General features: G+C 37.6%; 1 protein-coding gene across 1 annotated transcript in view; it reads left to right on the forward strand.

Moving 5' to 3' along the window:
* LOC145670662 (gastric triacylglycerol lipase-like) overlaps positions 1-22917 on the forward strand; it is a 79732-nt gene that overhangs the window by 6219 nt on the left and 50596 nt on the right. The window contains 5 exon segments of the mRNA XM_081739451.1: positions 5685-5780; positions 5783-5882; positions 9714-9828; positions 14489-14732; positions 15749-15907. Of these exon segments, the coding sequence (XP_081595577.1) occupies positions 5685-5780; positions 5783-5882; positions 9714-9828; positions 14489-14732; positions 15749-15907 (714 nt within the window).

Genomic DNA, 22917 nt, shown 5'->3' on the forward strand with positions numbered 1-22917 from the left:
CGGCCCAAGTGATAGTTTGGGTTTGACTACACTATATGTACTTCTCCAGATATAAGGCGTACAAGATTTTTTTAAAATTGAAATATATATATATATATATATATATATATATATATATATATATATATATATATATATATATATATATATATATATATATATATATACGATCTTTTGATGCATTTTTAGATCAGGAGCCACAAAATTTTTGAATGGCTCCTAAATCTAGTTTTTGTATATATTTTTTACGGAATAAGCACATCATACTGAGTTTAGTGATAATTTGGTTTTGCTACACTATATGTAGTTCTCCAGATATAAGGACTACAAGAAAATTTTTGATTGAAAGATATTAGATCTTTTGGGCCAATTGGATCAGGGACCACAAAATTTTGAACGGGCTCTAAGTCGAGTTTTCGTATTTTCTACGGAATAAACATATCATACTGAGGTAAGTGGTACTTTGGGTTTGAGTACACTATATGTACTTCTCCAGATATAGGGCCTATAAGAAAAATTTTATGCCTGAATTATGTTGGATTTTTTTTTTTTTTAATCCAAAAAGACAACCAAGGAAGTCAACAGCAACTCTCTTTAGAGTAACAATGAAAGTGCAATTATATCTTGTTTAAACTTATTTTTTGTTTATTTGTTTATTTAAAGAAGAGAGATCTGACTCTATATTCTGATTCTTTCTGATTCCTTTCCTTGATACGGCCTTGACTTAAAATTTGACCGTTGTTTCTGTTTGTCAATATAAGATGATAAGATATTCCCTGCATTTACAAACAATAAACACAAAGTAAACAATACGACTTACAATTCAATATTTAAATTGAAAGAAATTCAAAACAATGTTAAACGTGTGAATGATGATGGTGTAATACAAGGAAATGCACGTAATTTTAATAAACTATTTTACGTTTGATTTACTTAGTCTTTAACTACTCTAGTGGGGTCTCACAGACACCAGCACTTATATTCATCTCCAAATTTAAAAGTGCTCAATAGATGGCGTTAGATTCGTGTCTACACTCATACAATGATAATGCTCATCAGTGGCTGCGATTGGACGTTGAATGTGGGAAGGGGGCAAGACATGATCTAAACGGTATTGAGAGTGTCATCGTTCATCTCAGCTACCCCCGAAAACTTTGGATTGGACACTAATATTAATAATTTTTTTATTATATTTGCATGTCATCACTCAATTTTGCATAAATTGTGACCCCTTCCGCCAGCCTTTGAAATGGCAATTTGCAAAAATATTGGGATAGGGATCAGTTTATTTTGAAAGAAAAAGTAATGAGATACTAAAATGTTCCACAAATGTTGACTCTTCCCATTTATCCCTTTCGGATATGCATTTTGATAAGTTTAATATGAAAGGCTAAGACTGAGAATCATGCCGAATATAATTTTAATTGGTTCAGTGGTTATTGCATGATGCAATCAGACAAAAAGTCAGACTCACTTTTATTGAAGCTGAAGGTAGTAAAACCTAGTTCAACTTCTGGTGTTAACATTGTAAGGATCTCCACCTCTCAGTACATATTATTTCATTGAACATATGTTACATCTATAAAACATGTGCTATTGTTTATAATCATCAATTCAAGCAGACGATACACGGAATAAACAGGAAAACACGAAGCCCGCACGACGGAACCCGAGGAGGGACGAACCACCCAGGAGTCACCGATGAAAGAAGACCAGAAGATGTCCAAATTATCTGTTGATCACCGATCACATAACCCACAATACCTGCTCCTGAGGTCACCCTGGACGAAGGAGTAGGGCTATTACCTTACCTAAATCCTTGGAGGCTGCCATGAGCTAAGGGGTTCCCGTGAAGAAGTGTTTCCTTCCTTCACCTTTACTTGTGATAAGGATAGACACTGAGTTATTCTCTTTGTATAAAGGTAACTAAGAAAGTTCTCTCGCTTTTTCACCTCCACCTTCGAACATCGATATGTCACCTAAGACGTATCTGGAAGACCAAAAATAATCCCCATCAGCATCTACGACCTTTTGCCAACGTTCTGAAAGGCCATGGATTTCATCGCAGTAGAACTTGATGGGCTGTGAAGCGAAGAAGGCGCATTTTGCGCATTTTGCGCCTCTACTAGGGATTTTAACTGGCTTCCTCCAACAAGTAAAGGTTCTCTCCCAAGAGTCTGGGATCCGGAAACTGCGCATATATTTAGATAGAGGAGGGCCATGAAGGAATACTGGTGAAATATGCCGGGCCGACAGCAAAGGATTAATCCAATATGGCCGCCCCAAGGCCATGCCAATCGACTTTTGCAAGCAACCTGTCATCCACTTCCCATGGGCAGATTGACTTAATGTTTTGCAGATTGATATATGTATGAACACTACACAGCTATTGGTTTGAAATTTCGCGTACGTTGACGTATTGAACCCAATATGGCCGATCAAAATGTCAATGTGTCAACGACTCGTGTCTGGAAAACGAATTGTACTATGGAAGTACAGTATCCGTAGACGTGTACGAAAAGCATTAAACGGTTCAAAATATCGGCATCTGAAAACCAATATGGCCGAACAAAATCCTGAACCAAACAGCTCGTACTGCAAAAACGAAATTTGGTGTAAAGGTGCATTATCACATGCAAGTTATGAACACATGACAAAATATTCACAATGTCCCCACCTTGAAGCCAATTGTCGCCAAATATGCATTGAAAATAAGAGGAAAAAATTGGTAGGTCAAATAATTTAGATTTAGGCAAAAATTAATTACGGATGATCGTCTGTCTAATGTGCATTACGGAAGTATGAGGTATAAGGTTTACTTGCACCCATTCACCCAAAAATCAGGCATACATACAAAGATATGATCGTTGCCACCCTCAAAGATAGGAAGAAAATGCATGGATCCGGAAGATGATTGCAGTGACCGATAGAATGGCAAAAAGAGAAGGATTGAAATTACAGTGAACGGGACAGTTTGTAAGAAGAAATGATGGCAGGTGGGAGAAAGCCATCCGTTTTTTGATTTGCGCCGGGTTCGAACATAGGACTCTTGGATCGTAAACCACGATGTTACCTGTATAGCCACGGTACTAGTGTTGGCAAGGGCGATTTTTGTTATATATGATATGGTTTGCAAACTTTAAAACTCGTATTCTAGGACGTTTGTGGCTAGTGCGTTCTAGACCTTCCCAAATGAACAGTATATGTTTGCGTGTAACACTTCAACAGATAACACAGGCACTGGCAACTTTTTCAACTTACTGGCATTTCACCTGCAAAATCTGTTCCAGTGAATTGTAGGTGATTTTCATGCGAAACCACCTGAACTGTTTACAGTGTATATTTTATATGCGTATTTCGAGGCTATATTGGATACACGATGTAGAAATTGTGATCCATTTGTATTATTTTCCTCACCTACTAGTGGTAATGGACCTTTACACCAAATTTCGTTTTTGTAGTACGAGCTGTTTGGTCCAGGATTTTGTTCGGCCATATTGGTTTTCAGATGAAGATATTTTGAACCGTTTAATGCTTTTCTTACACGCCTAGTGATACTGTATTTCCATAGTACAATTCGTTTTCAGACACGAGTCGTTGACACATTGACATTTTGATCGACCATATTGGGTTCAATACGTCAACGTACGCGAAATTTCAAACCAATAGATGTGTAGTGTTCATACGTATATCAATCTGCAAAACATTAAGTCAATCTGCCCATGAGAAGTGGATGAGAGGTTGCTTGCAAAAGTCGATTGTCATGACCTTCGGGCGGCCATATTGGATTTATCTTTTGCTGTCGGCCAGGTATATTTCACCAGTATTCTTTCGTGGTCCTCCTCTATCTAAATATATACGCAGTTTCCGGATCTCAGATTCTTGGGAGAGAACCTTTACTTGTAAAGTGATTGTTCAAGGAATGGAACAGGTGATAATCGGACGGTGCAATGTCCGCGGAGTATGGCGGATGCAATAGTGTTTCCCATCCAAGGTGTAGAATCCATCCCTTAAACACGGCTCAACTGCTGACAATACACAGTTGCATTAATTCTCTGATCAGCTGGTAGCAGTTTCCGATGCGCGATGCCGCGAGTAGTTCACGAAACACACAGGAGGACCTTCTTCTGGTGCAGTGCTGGTTTTGGCTAGTTTGGAACCGGTTTATTGGATACTAGAGCCTTTCTATCTCAACTATGTCCCTTCTGACGCTGCTGTCGACATGTGATTTCCCGTACCTCCCTCGAAAGAAGAGGGAAAAGTTGTTGTGGCCGAGATCTTTTAATTGTTGGATGCGAAAGCGTTGCTAGAATGAATTATTTCACGGACTTCGCTGTCCTCTATCTTGTTAGCCATTCTAAGTAGCCTACGATCTTCACTCGTCAAGACCAAACGACTGAATGACAAATTGTAAACACAGCTGAGGTCCTTCACTTCTTTTCCTTAAGCAAAGGGAGGGTTTCCTTCGTCAGAGGGTTGACGGGGGTGGGGCCGAAGTATAGTTCGCATAGTTTCCGAGGGCACAGGTGGAATAGACAGGCTCTAACCAATTATGACGGCGCCCTGGAACTTCGTAGAAGACCCACTCACTTCTCATCACGTGTCAACACTGTGTCCAGAAATGTCTCCTTCCTCAGACGAGACAGCAAAGGGAAACAGATATCTGCTCGGGTTGCCTTCTGGCTCGGAGTCAAATCATGTGGGAGCCATCGACCCAAGTTATAGTGCCTCTCAAGTTGGAGGTGCTTCCGAATGGTTTCTACACTCACACTGAATTGTAGTCCCAGTTCCTCACATGTCTGGTCACTGTTCGCCTTAATTGCTGCCTGAATATGTTCATTTTGTACAGTAAGGGACACTTCTGGATGGTACACTTTTGCAGTAAATTTCCATATGGGTGTACCATCCAGAAGTGTCCCTTACTGTACATGTGTTAGTCTTCCGGCACGTTGTGTGTCTTTGAGTGTTTCGTCACTGTCCATAAACTTGCTAAACCATCACTGCACTGTCCGCGTAGTCATGACACCCTCACCAAAGGCCTGGCATATCTTCCGCCCCGCTGCAGCGGCGTTTGACCTCAGTTTGAAGTCGTACAACATACATGCCCTTATGACGCTTTGTGGAGGTCCCATGTTCAGTCTTCCTTACGCAAGTTCACGGTGTAACTGAACTGCCATAACCATGTATTATATTGGATATACCTACACCAACAACTGAGCTTCGCCTTATCTCCATTCGCATTCAACTCACGGTATGATGGCCAATGGAACTCAGACCTCCACAAAAAGCGACAGAACTTTCTTGGTTACCTTTATACTTACAAAGAAGTTTAGTAATATTTTATAAATAAATTCGGTGAAGGGCTAAATCCCGGACTATTATTGTCTCTACCAACTTCATATAAAGCAGATACTCTAAAAGATAGCAGCAACGTGTTTTAATATGATCCAGAGTCCTAAGAAACATTCCATCCCTGGCCTTATAACTCAGTTGAAACCGAAAGTGATAAATCTAAAACTTTTCCTATAGTTTAGAAGTCTTCAATAAATTCACAATATAAAACGAAACTAACTTGTGTTAAGTGTTATAAGCAATTTTCAAAGCCACATAATTTTCGCCCAACCTTTATAATGTTCAAGTAATTGATAATTGAATATACATTTTTCCTTTTCTTTTCGTTTTAGCCTGACCTAATTAGAAAATATGGTTATCCGTCTGAGACCCACACCGTACAAACTCAAGATGGCTACCTGCTCAGTGTGCACCGGATTCCCTACGGAAAAAATCACCTCCGAGAGAAGGGAAAGTCCCAGTCTTCTTGCAGCATGGATTGCTGGGAACTTCAGCTGATTGGATCATAGCAGGACCAGGCAAAGCGCTAGGTATGTTTTATACGATTTATACGCATTTTCTTTTAGTACGTACTTCAGTGGTCGAAGTGAGAAGGTATGCGGTGGTATGCCATACCAGGCCTGTAGCCAGCCCAAAAATGTAGGGGGGGGGCGGCTGAAGTTAGGGGGGCCCGATGCAACCATATTATGGTTCCACTACCATATTATAGTTTATTTGCCAGTCTATTGTGAAAATTTTAGGGAGACCAGCCAAAATTTAGGGGGACCGGCCTCCTAGACCCCCCTGGATACAGGCCTGTGCCATACCGTCTCTGGTTTTTCAGTGATGAAGACATACCGCCTTTGGTTTTTCGGTCAAGACATATTGTTACTGGAAAATGCATGCAAATATGCATTTTTAAATCCATTTTTATACATAGTAATTGACGAATAGATTTGCACATAAAAAGATTTTATTTCTTATAGACCAGGAATAATTTCTAAGTTGGCACACCGACATTTTTATCTTTCTCCTACTGTTTTTAAAATAAGATGTCTACAAAGAAGTTCACCTAGTTAATATTTTGTTGTGTCATATTCAATTATTTCTTTCTTACGTATATGTGTATCTTCTTACCTTAATGCATATAGATGTTCGTTTTGAGTATGGGCGGATTTAGGAGTTATTTGCTGTTGTAAGCAGACCTTCCAGAAATCTGGAGTACCCCTCAGTTGAGTCGGGGGTCCCGGAGTCGTGCTACAGGAAATTGTTTAAAAACTGTTAACATAAAAATCGGTTTGTGAGTGTTTTCGTGTATAAATCTCTATAATACAACATAAGGGATTTTTTTCTCAGAAAGTTAAAGTGCAAAGCCTCCTTACACCACCCTCCTGCAATTGTGGAGGGGCTATTCATGGTCTTGAGTCATTACGTAAATAGAAATGCAATCTTTTAGGCAACATACTCTCATTGTATTTAAACATTTAAGTAGCCGGTATGTTGAGTCAAAATGTCGTGATAAAACATGCCGTCTCTGTTTTTATTTTTTTCACTTCAAACACTGCAGTACTTAATAAATGCTTTCTGCAGGTCATTATTGGCGCATGTGTCACAAGGATCCAGGCCCAGGGCGGCAAATTTCAAGAGGCGAAATATTTAAAAAGCTTGAAGTATGATATGGAGTTTAAAAACAGGCTGTCCGTGGGAGAAAATGTTAAAAGAGATCTCTAGTGAAAACAATATTCGTGTCAACGCGCGTTAAAGTTTTCTGGTCACGACACTACAGACGCTAGAGCTAGTTGAGGCTATTCATTATTGGTTGCCAGCGTATTCTGTGCGTTTGGTGCGGTGCATCCTGTCCCGTTGTTGGTGCTGTCCCCTGCATAGTTGTATTTTTTTTTAACCGTATAGACCCTACTGAATACGAACAAGTAAGGAAATCTGAAAACAAAATTTTGAGGGCCCAGGGGCGAAAAACACTTTAATACGGGCCTAATTCTGTGATACAAAAAAAATATTCACGAAAACTCTCAGTGTATTTTAATTTTTTTGTTTTTCCTACTGCTGCTAGGCTAAAGTACTTTTCTACTATATGTCAGTATTTTTCTAACCTAAAATTTAAACAGAATTCAGCGAAAGGGAAAATGAAATGAATTATGTATTTTAAGTTTTACGTCCCATGTTTACTCCATTTAAGATAAATGAGTCGGATACATAATTAAACTAGGGATGGGCAAAACCGTTTTTTATAAAAACTGGAATCCGGTTTCTAGAAAAACCGAAACCCGAAAAACCGACATTTCGGTTTTCTTCAAAACCGGTTGGGTGTTTCCATCGAAACCGGTTTCGGTTTTGTTTCGGTGAAAACATTTTTTAAAACACATAAAACTCTTTCTGTGGAAACGGAATCTGTTTCCGGAGAACAACGAAACACTATTCTGGTCAGAAATAGAACAAATTTTGGAAAAAACCGGAACTGATTTTGAAGAAAACCGAAACCGGATCCGGCAAAAAACCGAACCGGTTTTGGAGGAAACCGACAACCGATTTCGGTGGAAACGATGAAAACTTTTCAAAAACCTGTTTCAGTTTTTTTAAAAACCGAAAAACCGGTTTTGTGTCCACCACTAAATTAAACTGAATAATTATGGAGGGGTCATGGTGGCTCAGTGGTAAAGCGTTCACCTCTGGTGCATAGAATCCTTGATTCGATCTCAGCTCGCACTAGGTGGGCTTTGTGGTGGACCAAGACCGTGTGCATGAGTTTTCTCGGGGTTCTCCTGTTTCCTCCCACTTTCTTCCACCATTTCATTTATTTCTCACCATCGTCGTCTCCTTTAGCCTAGCCGGCATAAGCGTGAGACGTAAAACTTAAAGATTTCATTTCATTTTCATTTTTAAATAATTATGAAAGGAATTGATGGAACGAGAATGCAGGAGGAGAGGGGAAAACTCCGAGAAAACTCATTGATACGATGTTGTCCACAACAAACTCATATGGCCTCGAATCGAACCAGAGCCCCTTGCGCCGAGATGACTACTCTATCACTGAGTTATTTGACAAGTAAGGTGATAAATTTTTTGTGTTCCGTTTTTCATCATCGAGGCTCTATGACATGTTGACCTACATATAACGTAACATGGCATCCGAAACATACAAGCTCCTAGCGTAACCTCATAATTGATACTGAGTATATGATATTACATCAAATAAATATAGCGGACCTCAATGCTCTAAATAGCTTGGTATCAATAGCTATAATGTCACCCATGACACTAACTATCTGAGCGGTATGGCAGTGTCCAATTCTGCCATCGAAAAGATGTAGTGAGAACTTGCGTTCGAACAGCAATATCGGGCCTTGCGTTGTCGTGAAGTAACATAACTCCAGGAGACAGCATGTCGCGGGGTTTGTCCTGGATAGCGCGACTAAGTTTCTGTAAGGCTTTACGATAGGCAGTAGCATTGATTGTTGACTCTTGCACAATAATCAACAAGGAAAACATTACGTCTCTCTTACAGCACTGTTGCACAATCTTTATAATTGAGATTTGTTTGAATTTCGCTTTTGTCGGAGATGACGCGTGTTATCATTCCAACGTCTATTGTTTGGATTCAGTGGTCGCGTGGAACCCTCAAATCTTGTCCTGTAGTGATATGATTCAACAGTTCGGCTTGTTTTTAGTGGTATTAAGTCAAAAATCACAATACATTGATAAGTCTTTGTTTTCAGTTCCTCAGTAAGCATATTGTGTACCCTGTGAGACCATAATTTTCTGTAGCTTAACCTTCTTAAACCAGTTGTGGTAAGAACTGAATGAGACACTTGTAAAAAGTGGGAATTGCAAGTCGTCAGTTTTCACAAATCATAGTGTTCACCGCACCATGAAGTCGTCGTTGATTGCACAGGCCGTTTAAGCATATAATCGTGCATGACTCTTGGACTGCTGTAAGTTTCATCTACTTACGATTCTGGCGATGAATCTCTGCCAGTTTCACATGTCTTACGGTCAAGGAACCGGTAACTGACTTAATTTCACACGCTGCGGCACTAGCACACAATTCGACGTCCAGCTATAAATGTAATGAGTATGCATAAAAGGCAATGTCAACAGTCAATATACATACGGAAAAGAACATACGCATTTGCTATCAATAATATTGCAAAACAATTGGTACTTTAAAAATATTTTAGAATTGCCATTTAAAGTGTTGCAACAAAATTGTAAGAATTATTGTATGGTAACTAATATTACAGTTCTTTGGTTGAAATGTGTAATATTTAAATTAATGTGCGAAATCCAGACCAACAGTCCGACTCACCCATGCTAAAAGTTGCTTCTGATATAAACTATGTCTATTTTTTCTTCCAACTTTGCAGCCTATCTCCTGGCTGATCTAGATTACGATGTGTGGTTAGGCAACGTAAGAGGGAACACATATTCCAGGCATCATGTCAAATACTCTCCAAGTTCTCATGAATTTTGGAACTTTAGGTATGTATAATTTATAATATATGTCAGATTATAATTTATCTTAATATGCGTAACTATTCGTTCTCAGCCTACGGCTGTTACAAAAATGGCGCGCACGAACCACAGAGCACTATTCTACAAGTCAAAATAAAGATATATATATACAGTGGCGGATCCAAGGAGGGCTATAGGGGCTATAGTCCCCCCTTGACGCTCAGGTATACACTGGATAAAATGGGTTTCACTCCTGCTTTACACTGGATAAAACGGCAAAAAAATGTTTAGCCCCTCCCTTGATCATATACTGGAACCGCCCCTAAATACACACATTATATATATATATATATATATATATATATATATATATATATATATATATATATATATATATATATATATATATATATATATCGTCTGGAGACGCGAATTGCACTAAGTGGCAACGTCGCAGATAAAGAACCATAGAGTAGATCTACCAATCCATCAAATAATTCCCTCAACTCTTTCCAGATGGCAGTTCAAGTCGATAGCCGTTGATACTAGTATCATTTATTAGCGTAACCATCGATGTAACTGTTTGATAAATTGTCAGAGTAATGTTATTGGTTCCGAATTAATCTGCGACGTTGCCCCATATTGAAAATTTGATTCCCCATAGCGGCTGAAGGAGGCCCCGGGTAAACCATTTTCGCTTTATGTTGATATGTAGAATATTGCTCTGTGGTCCGTGGGCGCCATTTTTAAAACACCTGATATATATTACGAAATGTTACAGAATTAAATATTCAGCATACGAATTCATTTGCATAATGTTTATTATATATTTACCATATTTGACGATAGCAGTGATGATTTTGGCGGGTAGCTGGGGGGGGAATTCCCCCGAAGTTACAAAATTCTCCCTGAGCACTTCTCCGATTGTTTTCAGCCTGGATTATAGATCTATCAGTCCTATACTACTTTAAAAGCCAGCTTATTTAAAGTTTCCTCGGTAGAAACCTTTTTGATATCATTATGGTGTGATAATATTGATGCTTTTTTGTGTGCAGAGTGCGCACAAATTATCGATCGATTTTTTTAGTTTTCGGTACTGAAGAGAGAAAAGGAAATTGCATACGATTTTAAAGAATGCAGTCTGTAACTTATGTTTGTGAACAAATAAACTTCAAGGCATTCAATATGCACCCCGTTTGTTCTCGTACAGGTGTCTTATTGTTGCCAAACTCGATATGCGCCTCACGTGCAAGGGCGCCGATTTTTCTGTAAATTTTGGGGGGGGCATTCAGATGCAGAACGTAAGATTTTAAGTTAAATTGCACTCAAATTATGCCAAATATTGTATACCCATAAAAACAATAGCGGGGCCCGGGCCCCCCAGTATCGACGCCCTTGCTCACATGTTAAACTACAAATATCCATTCTTGGCAAACTTTCTACAGCACATCTTCAGGGACACTGTGGATGGCGAATCTGATATGCTTTCGTGATTCCGGCAATGTATATGGAAGTATAGTGATAAATATTGTCCGTCATGAACGAAAATGATGTGTGTCATCAACGGAAAGGTCATGTGGGAAGGCCAAGCTATAATAGTATAAGCTAAGGATTGGCAAAACTCCCTGTAAACAGACAACAATTTATGGTGGTAATGGACTCAAGTTCAATACTCCCCCAGTGTTTCATCCAGGCAGGTTTTTGGGGAGGAACTGCCCCCCGCCCGGAGCTCTGAGAGTGCCCTCTGGAGGACACCAAAATAATACGTCTATAATATAATAATAAATAGAATATTACCAGCAGTTCAACATTTTTTCTGAAAGAACGACTTACGTCCCTGTGAAAGGCATGCCAATTTATGATGGTATAAGTTTAATCCCTATGAACTTCGGGACTTAATCCCAAACATAGGCGGCGCCAGGATTTTGGTAATGTTGGTGCAGGCTAGGATGGGACAATACATGCTAACATTGTTGCCAGAACGTTCTGCATCCACTGTGGCGCCGCCTATGATCCCAAATACAGGAACGTAAGTTAAACAGTTATCCAGAGTTTGGTCTCTAGGACCATATGGGTTTCCTGTTGGTAATTACCATTGAATTCCTGTTACATGCTACGAACAATCTATAATATGCGTGTGTGTCAAAGCATTGCACTGAAATATAACTATACAGCTTATCAGAGTAAACACGCGCCAGAATCATACAGAACAAAAGCAACACGTTTTTCTTACCATCGTCCATGTTTAATCGAGCGAACCTATAAAACTTACCGTTCAGAACAGGCCCGTATCCAGGAGGGTCTAGAAGGGCCGCCCCCCTAAATTTTTGCGCCCCCCTAAAATTTTCAAGGTAGGCTTGCAAATGAATTATAATATGGTGATGAACTATAATATGGTTTTATCGGCCCCCCCTAACTTCAACCAGGCCCCCCCTACATTTTTGGGCAGGCTACCGGCCTGGTTCAGAATATAAAAGATGTTGCTGAGCTCAAACAGTATTTTGTTAAATCTTTTTGTATAGTCTGTGTCCAAAACCCACTATTATTTTTCAGTATGGGAAGACAAAAGAAACATGAAATTATATTTGAAATATTCATGACATTGTATCTTGATTAAGAAATGTCGCATCGGGAATCAAACAAATGAATGCTTAAGTACTGAACATCATTAATTAACTATAAAATTCTGCAATAATGCTGTAGAGATTTTATTTCGTCTGTTTCCGTGTCTGTTCGGGTCACAAACTGTGTCCAAGATTTCGGCCCTGTCTGAATCATCGAGTCTGTTTCAGTTACCGGGGTCTGAGAAGCGAGACTCAAACCCGAATGACAAATATACAAAAGTCGCAACCCATGAGATTCGTATCATCACTTGTAGAACTTCGGGGACTTCTCGGACACACTGTATAACTATAAGACAACTAGATCTGAATAGCCTCAGGGTAATATTTCTCTCAAAGCAAGTGTCCTGTTAATTTCCGGTAAATATGAAAACTCAACATCGAAGGTAAAACAAACGCTCTGATACTCAGGGCCGGATTAAGGGGAGGCTTAGGAGGGCTATAGCTCCTGGGCCGGCTGGTAGACAGGGGCTTCCATTCTGATCAAAATTTCAACTGACTATCTAAAAAGAATCATGGAGATACAATCATCATAATAAAATAAAAAAAAATAATCAAAAATATGAAACATATTTCCATAACTTTCCTGCTGTACTTTCACAGAAATGTATTAAGTGAAGTCAGCAGGGGCCACATAGTTTTTCTAGCCCTGGGCCTCCAGATGAGTTCATTCGGCCCTGCTGATAGCTTTTCCTGTCAAATGCGTGCAGGGAAACATTTAAAGTTGTTTACCCAAGCCTTAAAAATAAGTTAAGAGTCTTCATCCTGGCGAAATTAAAATACCGCTAATTTTACAGTAATTATGTGATATCTTCAAATAGATAAAAGATAATCGAAATGTGGAACAAGAGCGCCCTAGATAATATTATTTTACATGAGAAACCGTTATCACAACTCACTTATCTGCTTTCGATTTCGAGCCATTTTGAAAATCGGCATTTATTTTCGCGTTTCTAAACATGTGAAAACGGAAAGCCACTAGGTGACTTGTGATAACGGTACCTCACGCAAAATAATATTGTCTAGGGCGCTCTTGTTCCATATTTCAATTATCTTTTGTCTATTTGAAGATATCACATAATTATAGTAAAATTAGCGGTATTTTAATTTCGCCGGGATAAAGACTCTTAAGAAATGATACATTTGAGAACGAGTGCTTCTTTAATATTACATTTCTTTTAATGGGTGGGAGCACGGTGGTTCAGTGGTAGAGCGTTTTTGTGTGGTATCGCTGGTTCAATCCCCAGCCAAGTGAGTTTGTAGTGGACAACATCGTATACATGGGTCTTCTCGGAGTACTCCCGTTTTCTACAACATTCTCATTCCACCAATTCTACCATCATCATTCACTTGCTTTAATCATCCGTCTCCCTTAGCCTAATGGGAATAATCGTGGGAATAACTGAAAGATTTCACTTTCTATTAATGGGTCCGCACTTTCACAATCTGAGCAGAACTCACTTGTTATTTTCTGAATAATCTGTAAACACTACATAATTGTCTTTTCATATGGTTTAGTGATTTCCTTAATCATTTCATAGCAATTTATGTCACTTGTACTCGTATAGAAACGAAAACGAAATGAAATGGAATTCTTAGTGGATCTGTTGTAAGGAAGCCGCGTTATTAATGAAGATGAATGAAAATGGAAGAGTTAATAGAAGGGAAAGATGCAAGGGAATTGAACAATCCTGCGACAACTCACAGACACGGTGTTTTCCACCTCAAAGTTACATGACCCGCGATGGACACCGATTTCTGTACAACTTTGGGGCAGTGTTTGTGAATATGTATTTCGCTGTCAGAAATCCAAGCAAATATATTCAGATCTTAGGGACCCCAAACAGGATCGGCGCTCCTGCATTGAACCAGGGATCCCTTGCACCAGAGGTGAGCGCTCCGCCACTGAGCTGCCATGAATCCTGTACTTGCTTGATCGCAACAGAAACTTTTGCGTCAGAGTCTATACTTGCTGCGAGAAAAAAAATGCCATATGTACAAACCAAATATATATATAGCCTTTATGTTAAAATTATTTTATTATTTTTAAATTTCATTTTATTTAGTTGGCATGAAATGGGCTATTACGATATCCCAGCTGAAGTAGATTATATTCTGGAAAGGACCAAGCAAAAACAGCTATTTTACGTTGGGCATTCCATGGGAACAACAATGTTTTACGTCTTTGCTTCAACACGCCCAGAGTATAATACAAAAGTCAAGGCAATGTTCAGCTTAGCACCAGTTGCCTTCCTCAAAAATATTCAAAGTCCTGTCAGGTTCCTGGCGCCATTTGCAAAATATATTCAGGTAATTGTTAGTTTTTCTTTAATTCATAGTTACAGGATAGCCTAGAGCAGTCATTTCCATAGATACAGGATAGTCTAGAGCAGTCATTTCCATAGATACAGGATAGCCTAGAGCAGTAATTTCCATAGATATAGGATTGCCAGAACAGTCATTTCTATATATATAGGATAGCCTAGAACAGTCATTTCCGTATATATAATATAGTCTAGAACAGTCATTTACGCCTAGAACAATCATTTCCATAGACACAGGATTGCCTAGAACAGTTATTTCCATAGATATAGGATAGCCTAGAACAGTCATTTCCATAGATACAGGATTGCCTAGCACAGTCATTTCCATAGATATAGTATACCCTAGAACAGTCATTTCCATAGATATAGTATAGCCTAGAACGATCATTTACGTAGATGTAGTGTAGCCTAGAATATTCACTTCCAAAGGTACAGGACTGCCTAGAGCAGTCATTTCTATAGATATAGCATAGCCTAGAACAATCATTTCCGTAGACACGGGATAACTTAGAAAGGCCTAGTCATTTTTCATAGATATAGTGTAGCCTAGAACAGTCATTTCCTTAATATAGTAATAGTAAACAATTTCCACAGATATAAGATAGCCTAGAACGGTCATTTCCTTAATATAGTAATAGTTAAACAATTTCCACAGATATAAGATAGCCTAGAACAGTCATTTCTATAGAGATAGTATAATTTAGAATAGTCATTTCCATAAATATAGGATAGCCTAGAACATACATTTCTGTATAAATAGGATAGTCTAGAACAGGCATTTTCAACTGGCTAATATATGTCACAGTAGGCACCTGAATAATCAGTAACATGCTGTAGGTTGATTGATAAGATTTACAAGTGTTGGCAGTGTACAAATACTCATTAATTCATAAATTGTGTATCTAAAAGACAATCGACTACACCATCAAAATAATAAAAATAATAAAAACATAATAACGTGATCTTTGTTTATAAATCAAATATTTGTTTCTTGTGTTGCAGTACTTTGGAGATATACTTGGGGAATATGATTTCCTGCCGCAAAGCAAGATAATGCGATTTCTAGCCAAATATGGTTGTGGAGCCGCCTCGTTTGAAAAGAAACTATGTGAAAATTTTATGTTCCTTATATGTGGCTTTGATAAGTCAGAATTCAATATGGTATGTATTTCTATTTTTTATGGTTTATGGTCTTTATACATGTAAAGAATTTATTTACAGTCTGTTTTAAATTGATTAAACAGGCTTCAAGTGAACTTACTGCTGCATCTTGCAGGAAAGGGAATTAGGAGATTCAAGCGGCTATGTTACGTACTAGTCTGCATTAAGCACGCTAGTGATATCTAACGAGTATTGTAGAAACCACTTAGAGAAGCGATATTTGCTTTTCCACCAGTAGATAGCAGCACAGGAAACGTGTATGATTCTCACAAGGATCTTATAAAATAAAGGATCTGCCCTTACAACAAAATCTTGAAGCCATACGTCACAGTTTCGCCACCCCTACTCTGCCCACTCCGCCCAATAGGATCGAATGTTTTGAGCCAACAATCGTGGCGGAAACGAAAGTAGCCAATCAGACGATGGCAGAAACGAGAGTAGCCAATCAGACGTGCCGATGCTCGGTTGTTTTTTGGCTTCATCGATTTAATAGGATGAAGATACATATGGGCAGATTCTCTATTTATAACATTCTCTATATAAAGAAAAAGAATCAATTTAAAGGAAAATAGTCACTGGCTATTACTACACGTAACATTAAGATACAGCGCTTTTATTCTGAACAGAGGCAAAAAAAAATATTATTATTATTATTATTATTATTATTATTATTATTATTATTATTATTATTATTATTATTATTATTATTATTATTATTATTATTATTTAGAAAAGTCTTGAGGGTATGAAAAATAGTATTAATGTATTGTATTAATGGAAGGTATGACTTTTGTCCTTTTAGCACGAGGGGTCCCGGGTTCGATCCCAGCCCCCGCCAAGTGAACTTTGTGGTGGACAAACACCATGCTCGTGGGTTTTCTCGGGGTTCTCCCACTTTCTTCATTCCACCATTTCACTCATCTCTCATCATCACCATCTCCTTTAGCCTAACCGGCATAACCGTGGGACGTAAAACTTAAAGATTTCATTTCATTTTTTCCTTTTAGCACGAGACTCCTGAAAAACGTATTTTTACAACTTCTGTCTTAACACCAAATTGTTCAATGCAAAATATGATTTCACATATTTTATCGGATATTACCAGTTTCTGACTAATGTTCATTCAACAATAAAGTCTCAGTTTGCATAGTACCGTATAAGACGGGGTTACTTTGCTCTTCAGGGGTAACTTTGCACAAAATATGGAAAGAATTGCAGTCCTCTGTCTGTAAAACCATGAACTGTAAAGAGAGAGTTTCAACTCCTACCGTAAGATAGAACATCTAACTGTATTTATTTGGCTATAACATTGGCGGTTAACTTCAGTTCTAATTACCGGGAGGGTTTGTTGTTGCAGAGGTATGGAAAACAATCACTGTAAAGGCCGTCAAAATTTGAAAAATATAATATATAAGAATTTCCGTCAAAGTTAAGTCAGTTCCGTAGAATACTACTGTGTGTACAATGGGAATTTCAAGCAATAGTTGAAATTGAAGTTTGAAATGATTTAAAGTCACAAAAATAAATAAATAAATAAATAAAACTGGAGATGGTGGTTTCAGCTTCTAATTGGGATTATTTTGCATCGGTCCTAAGTAATCCCTTAGAAAATTACTACTAGTGGTACCTTCTGCCTTCTAATTTTAGGTAAATTTCCTATTTAGGTAGATGCCGCAATGGATTTCTTGTTGGAAAATAAATTACGAACAGTGGTGGATCCAGAAAAATAAGTTTGATAGGGGCTTCACTCAGAAAAACTTTTTTTTTTTAGAAACCATTAGACTTTTGGGGGGCTTAAAGCTTATACGCATAGGAATGACTAACATTATTTAAAAAAAAAAATCATACAATTTGGGTGGGCTTCAGTCTGAAAGCCCCGAACCCCGTAAATATTCCACTGATTACGGTTGGGATGATATTCTTGGGCGTAAAGAGGAACCAAGGCAAATCAGTTCACAGGGATTTTTTTCTCTTCATGAGTTGGCATTTTTGTGGGGCATATGCTAAACTATTAGAATGTGGTTCCTGTGTCGGTACTAGAAAATACATAGTTTTCTTTAGTAATTTGATATTTATATAATAAGTACTGATACTGGTACCATCATTCTAATATCAATATTGGTAGACTGCATGCAGTTTTGTATGGAAAGTGAAAGGTGTAAATACCGAAGGAAAAAAATTGCAAGAAACATTATGTTCATATGTTGAACATACTTTTTTTGTATGTTGTCCAAAGTAACCCAATCTGTGGGGTAACTTCGCACCAAACTTTATATTTCGAAACTATGGTCATACAGAATGTTTACTAATGAACTTGCACGAATGTTTTCCTTACATATCTAGCTAGTATGTGTTTAAAATACAGTGTTCTAAATCGTTACTTTTGTAAGTTACGTGCGATTTTCTTTAAAATTCTTTAAATCTGGTGCAAAGTAGTCCAGTCTTACGGTATTATTCGATTGTTGCTGGTTAAAAAAATAAACACACTTTTTTGCTTAAACTCACACCAAAAAAGATGAAAACTCTACCATCAACGCAGTGCACTGCGTTCACAAGTGGTTTGCAATCTACTGACGTTCGCAATTTCAACGTGAAGGGATTATCCGCTGCATTACCAATTCTTTTTCTATGACTCGCGAGATTCATTTTGGTGTTTGATAGCACTCCTTTATTTTTTCCTTCTTTCTTGAACTTTTACTAAGGGGATGCTGTCCCCTCGCGTCGCCCCTCATTTCTACCTCTGCGTACAACTAGAAATTTCATGTCGTTTCAACATCACTACATACATCAAAATTCGAAAATTGGTTTTACTTACGAAAGAAACTATAGAATAAATACTAAAATTAAATTCCCTTTAATGGTACTACTATTATACGTACGGTTATATTATTATTATTATTATTATTATTATTATTATTATTATTATTATTATTATTATTATTATTATTATTATTATTATTATTAAAACTAACTCAACTAACTCTATGGCCTATGGAACCCGGAGGTTCAATGCCGCGTTCACAAAAGCTCTCCACTGACTTCTATCCTTAGCTAATTGGATCCAGTTTCTACTTTGTATTCCTATCTCTGCGAGATCCATCTTAATATTGTCCTCCCATCTGCGCCTAGGTCTTCCTAATAGTCGTTTTCCGATTGGTCTTGCAGTAAAGACTTTGAAAGTGTTTCTACTTTCTTCCATTCTAACTACATGACCTGCCCACCTAAGCCTCCTAGACTTGACGACCCTAACAATGTTGGGTAAACTGTATAAATTATGTAGTTCCTCATGAGTTTCCGCCATTCACCATTCCCGTTCCTCTTGGGTCCGAATATTCTTCTCAGGATCTTGTTCTCAAATACTGTCAGTCTATGTTCTTCCCTCAGAGTAAGTGACTATGTTTCGCAACCATACAGAACAACAGGCATGATTATCGTTTTATATATTTTAAGCTTCAAATTCTTCGACAGAATTCGCTATGACAAGAGATTTTGAACCGAATAATAACACGAATTTCCTGTTTTTAGTCGACATTTAATTTCTTCGTGAATACGATTTTCATCTGTTAATATCGATCCTAAATATTTGAAAGTATCCACTTTATCAAAAGTATAATTTAATATTTTAACGCCTCCACAATTTGCCGTATTACGGTCCCGACGCACTTCCATGTATTTAGTTTTCTCTGCATTTACTTCTAAACCCATGTCCCTACAAGCGTTTAATAAGATCTCTACATTTCTTTCTATTGTTCTCCTATCATCCCCTATTAAATTTACATCATCAGCATATGCCATTATTATTATTATTATTATTATTATTATTATTATTATTATTATTATTATTATTATTATTATTATTATTATTATTACCATAATCAGTGGCGTATTTAGGAGAGGTTAACGGGCTCAATCCCCCCGAAATAAATTTGTTAGTTTTTCGCATTCCACGTACCGGTACAAAACCCTTCTTTACAATTTCTAAGGATTTAATTGGCTTCCCATTTCCTTATGCTCTTTGTTCAGAAATAATACTGTATTTGTCAAATTTCATTTCATGTAAGAATTGTGTTCTTTTTTTCGTCTATTCTACTCTTCTGTTTCTTTTTCTTAGTTGTTACTTTCTTTCGTTTTCCTATCATACTTTCGTGTGATTCAAGTCGGCCGTCGTCAGTAACATCAAAACTAAGAGAATCTGATAAGCGAAACTGGTGTTCCACACCAACTTGCGTGGATATCAATATAATGGGACTTTATTTATTATAGCAAAGGAATATTTACATCATTTAGTTATAAAGAAAGGTAAATGTTTGAATTAAAGAAAATCAAGAGGGGAGGAATAAGTAGCCCGCGAAATTAGGTAGGCCAACAGGATGCTTCCTTTTTCTTCTATGAATAGAATAAAAGGTTAAATTCGCTGCTAAATTTTTGTGTATATCATATCACATAAGATTCACCAGTCTGCAATTCTTGCGATTAAAACTGCAATAAGTATATGTCAGCTTCAACTTGTCTCAACATTTTCTTTCAAATAAAAATGTACACAGATAAAACTGAATGTTTCCATTTTTTTTTTAATTAAATCAGTTAAGTTGATCTGAGATTACAAATATTCATAGTGTGTTTGCAGGAGCGTCATTTCAAATTTGCCGGGAGAGGGTAAGATCCTCCACCGACATACGAGTTCCACGCTTTTTCCTAATATATTAGTAGACAATCGATTGAAACATATTCTCAAACTCAGGTGGGCAATTGCCTCTTCCCCTGAATCCCCAATGACGCACTTGTATGTTTGGGTTTTAAAGGGTTAAAAGGAAAAATATAAGTGGTTATTCACGTCTTGTGCATAGCTGCCCCCGAAACAAAATCCTAATTGTGCCACTGACCATAGTCATTAAAGTATCCAAAACAACAAAAGATCACACATTTTAGAAATAAAATGAAATAGTGCCCATAAAGAATGTGCATTATGAACTTTAACAAGGAAAATCCGTATCAAATATCTGCATAAGTGTTCAATATAGGCCCTAACTATAGACTTCCATATGAAATTATTTATCATTTACGTACCGTCAAGATTATAATCGTACTTCGGATGCTCACGACAATTACCGCAGAGTTGAGCTGGCAGGAATTGATTAGGTGATTTGTTTTGAAATTAGCTCTTTGAAAACTAGCTTTACTTTTAATTTCAAACTTTCGTAAATGTGATTAATATCAGTTATAATGTTATTCGAATAGACATATGCTCTAATAAAATTTTACGTATTATATGGTGAATCTTCTAAAGCTTACCTGACAACATTGGTAGACACCGTTTATGATTTTTGTAACCGTAGATTGTGTTTTGTTTCTGTTGAAGTTTTTTTAAAATGTGACTCTTAGCTGTTGCACTCGAGACGCCTAAAATTTAAAAAGTTGTGGGTGGATCTATTTAGATATTTAAAGGGCTTTAAAAGTTAAAATGTCTCTCATTAGGATACCAGCAAGGGTAAGATTCTGATTATCTTGTTTTTATCGTAATAAAATAAATGCAAATGTCGTAATCGTGTTCCAGTGATGCTTCCATTGTTTGGAACTAATGACTTTGTGGGTCATCAAAAATAGTACCTAATACTTTAGTTTTCAAATAAGTAATATAGCTATGTTTATCTGTATTGATTGTTTACAGCATATTCTCTTGATTACTAAATAAATGTTTCTTGTTATTTTGCTCGTTAGTCACTTAGGTAATTCCTTTCAAGACAATGTTCATGGTTGAGTTGTTATAGTTAATGGTCATTTCGAAACAAAATTATTAGTTATTAGACCACACAACTTATCTGCATAAAGTACTGATATATCTGTAATATAATTAGTTATCCGTTCAAGTTTCAGGTTCTGTAAATGTCGGTATGACCATATCAAACACAAAATAATTAGATAATGAAATGGAAATGATCATCCTTAGTTTAGGTCAATAATTTTGGTTTCTGTGATAGTAAATTGATTTTGTATCTATCCACACCTTTTCCCATTTCCATACTCAAGAATCAGAACAGGACGCCAAAGCCTAAATATTTACGAGTCCAAATGAAGTATCATTTGTCTATTGGTTACGTCACAACTAATGAAACGCTATCTCGACTTCATTGCAGCAGGTTGTTCCGTCTATATGTGACCGATTAAAGTCGGGTTTTCACTTCATTGCAGAAGGTTGATCCGTCTATATGTGTCCGATTTTAAACCTTAACCCCTACTCACTGAATCGATCGATCCGAATGATTCAAACAGCAGTAGAAAACCAAAGATCTATAGTATCGTGCCAAGTTCGCGCGTGTGTATGGTGTGTGCATCATGGCTCCCAAAGTGAACCAGTTTTGTGAAGACTACGTCGTAGCACTTTCCCATACGAAGTTTTCCGTGACACAGATTCAAAACCAGTGCAGGGAAAATGGATATACACTGGGATCAATAACCATCAAAAACATAATTAATCGACATAAACACCACGATGTTCCAGCACTTCGTTCACAGTAAGGAGAGTAGAAAATGACTGTACTGCGGTGACTCCACCTATAGCTCGGAAGTTGCGCCGAATGGCCCTGCAGGAAAATGTCCTGCACAACGTGAGCTGACAAGGAGATTGCACGTGGCACAGTCAACTGTGAATCGCAACATATGTGACAAATTAAACCTCCGGATGGTATTTAAAACTCGTGGACATGTTTCTATTGCGACTCACCGAAAAAAGAGAAAGACTCACTACAGGCACCTCGAACACCATCTATCCAGGGGAAAGTGGAAGTTTGTTGCCACACTCGATGAAACAAAAACCCGTCTTGACTTATGCGTCACTGCAAAGCAAGTTTCTCGAAGGGATTTCTCGTTATCGCGGAATATTGCTATAAAGGCAAGTTAACGATTCAGCAGGTGCCTAAAAACTGCAAAATCAACTCCACATTTTATCAGCAACATATCCTTACACCAATTTATACAGAAGATCTGCTCCGTTTGTATGGAAATGAATTAAT

The sequence above is a fragment of the Thermobia domestica genome, chromosome 14, assembly GCF_964235325.1.
Source record: "Thermobia domestica chromosome 14, izTheDome1.hap1.1, whole genome shotgun sequence".
NCBI lineage: Eukaryota > Metazoa > Arthropoda > Insecta > Zygentoma > Lepismatidae > Thermobia > Thermobia domestica.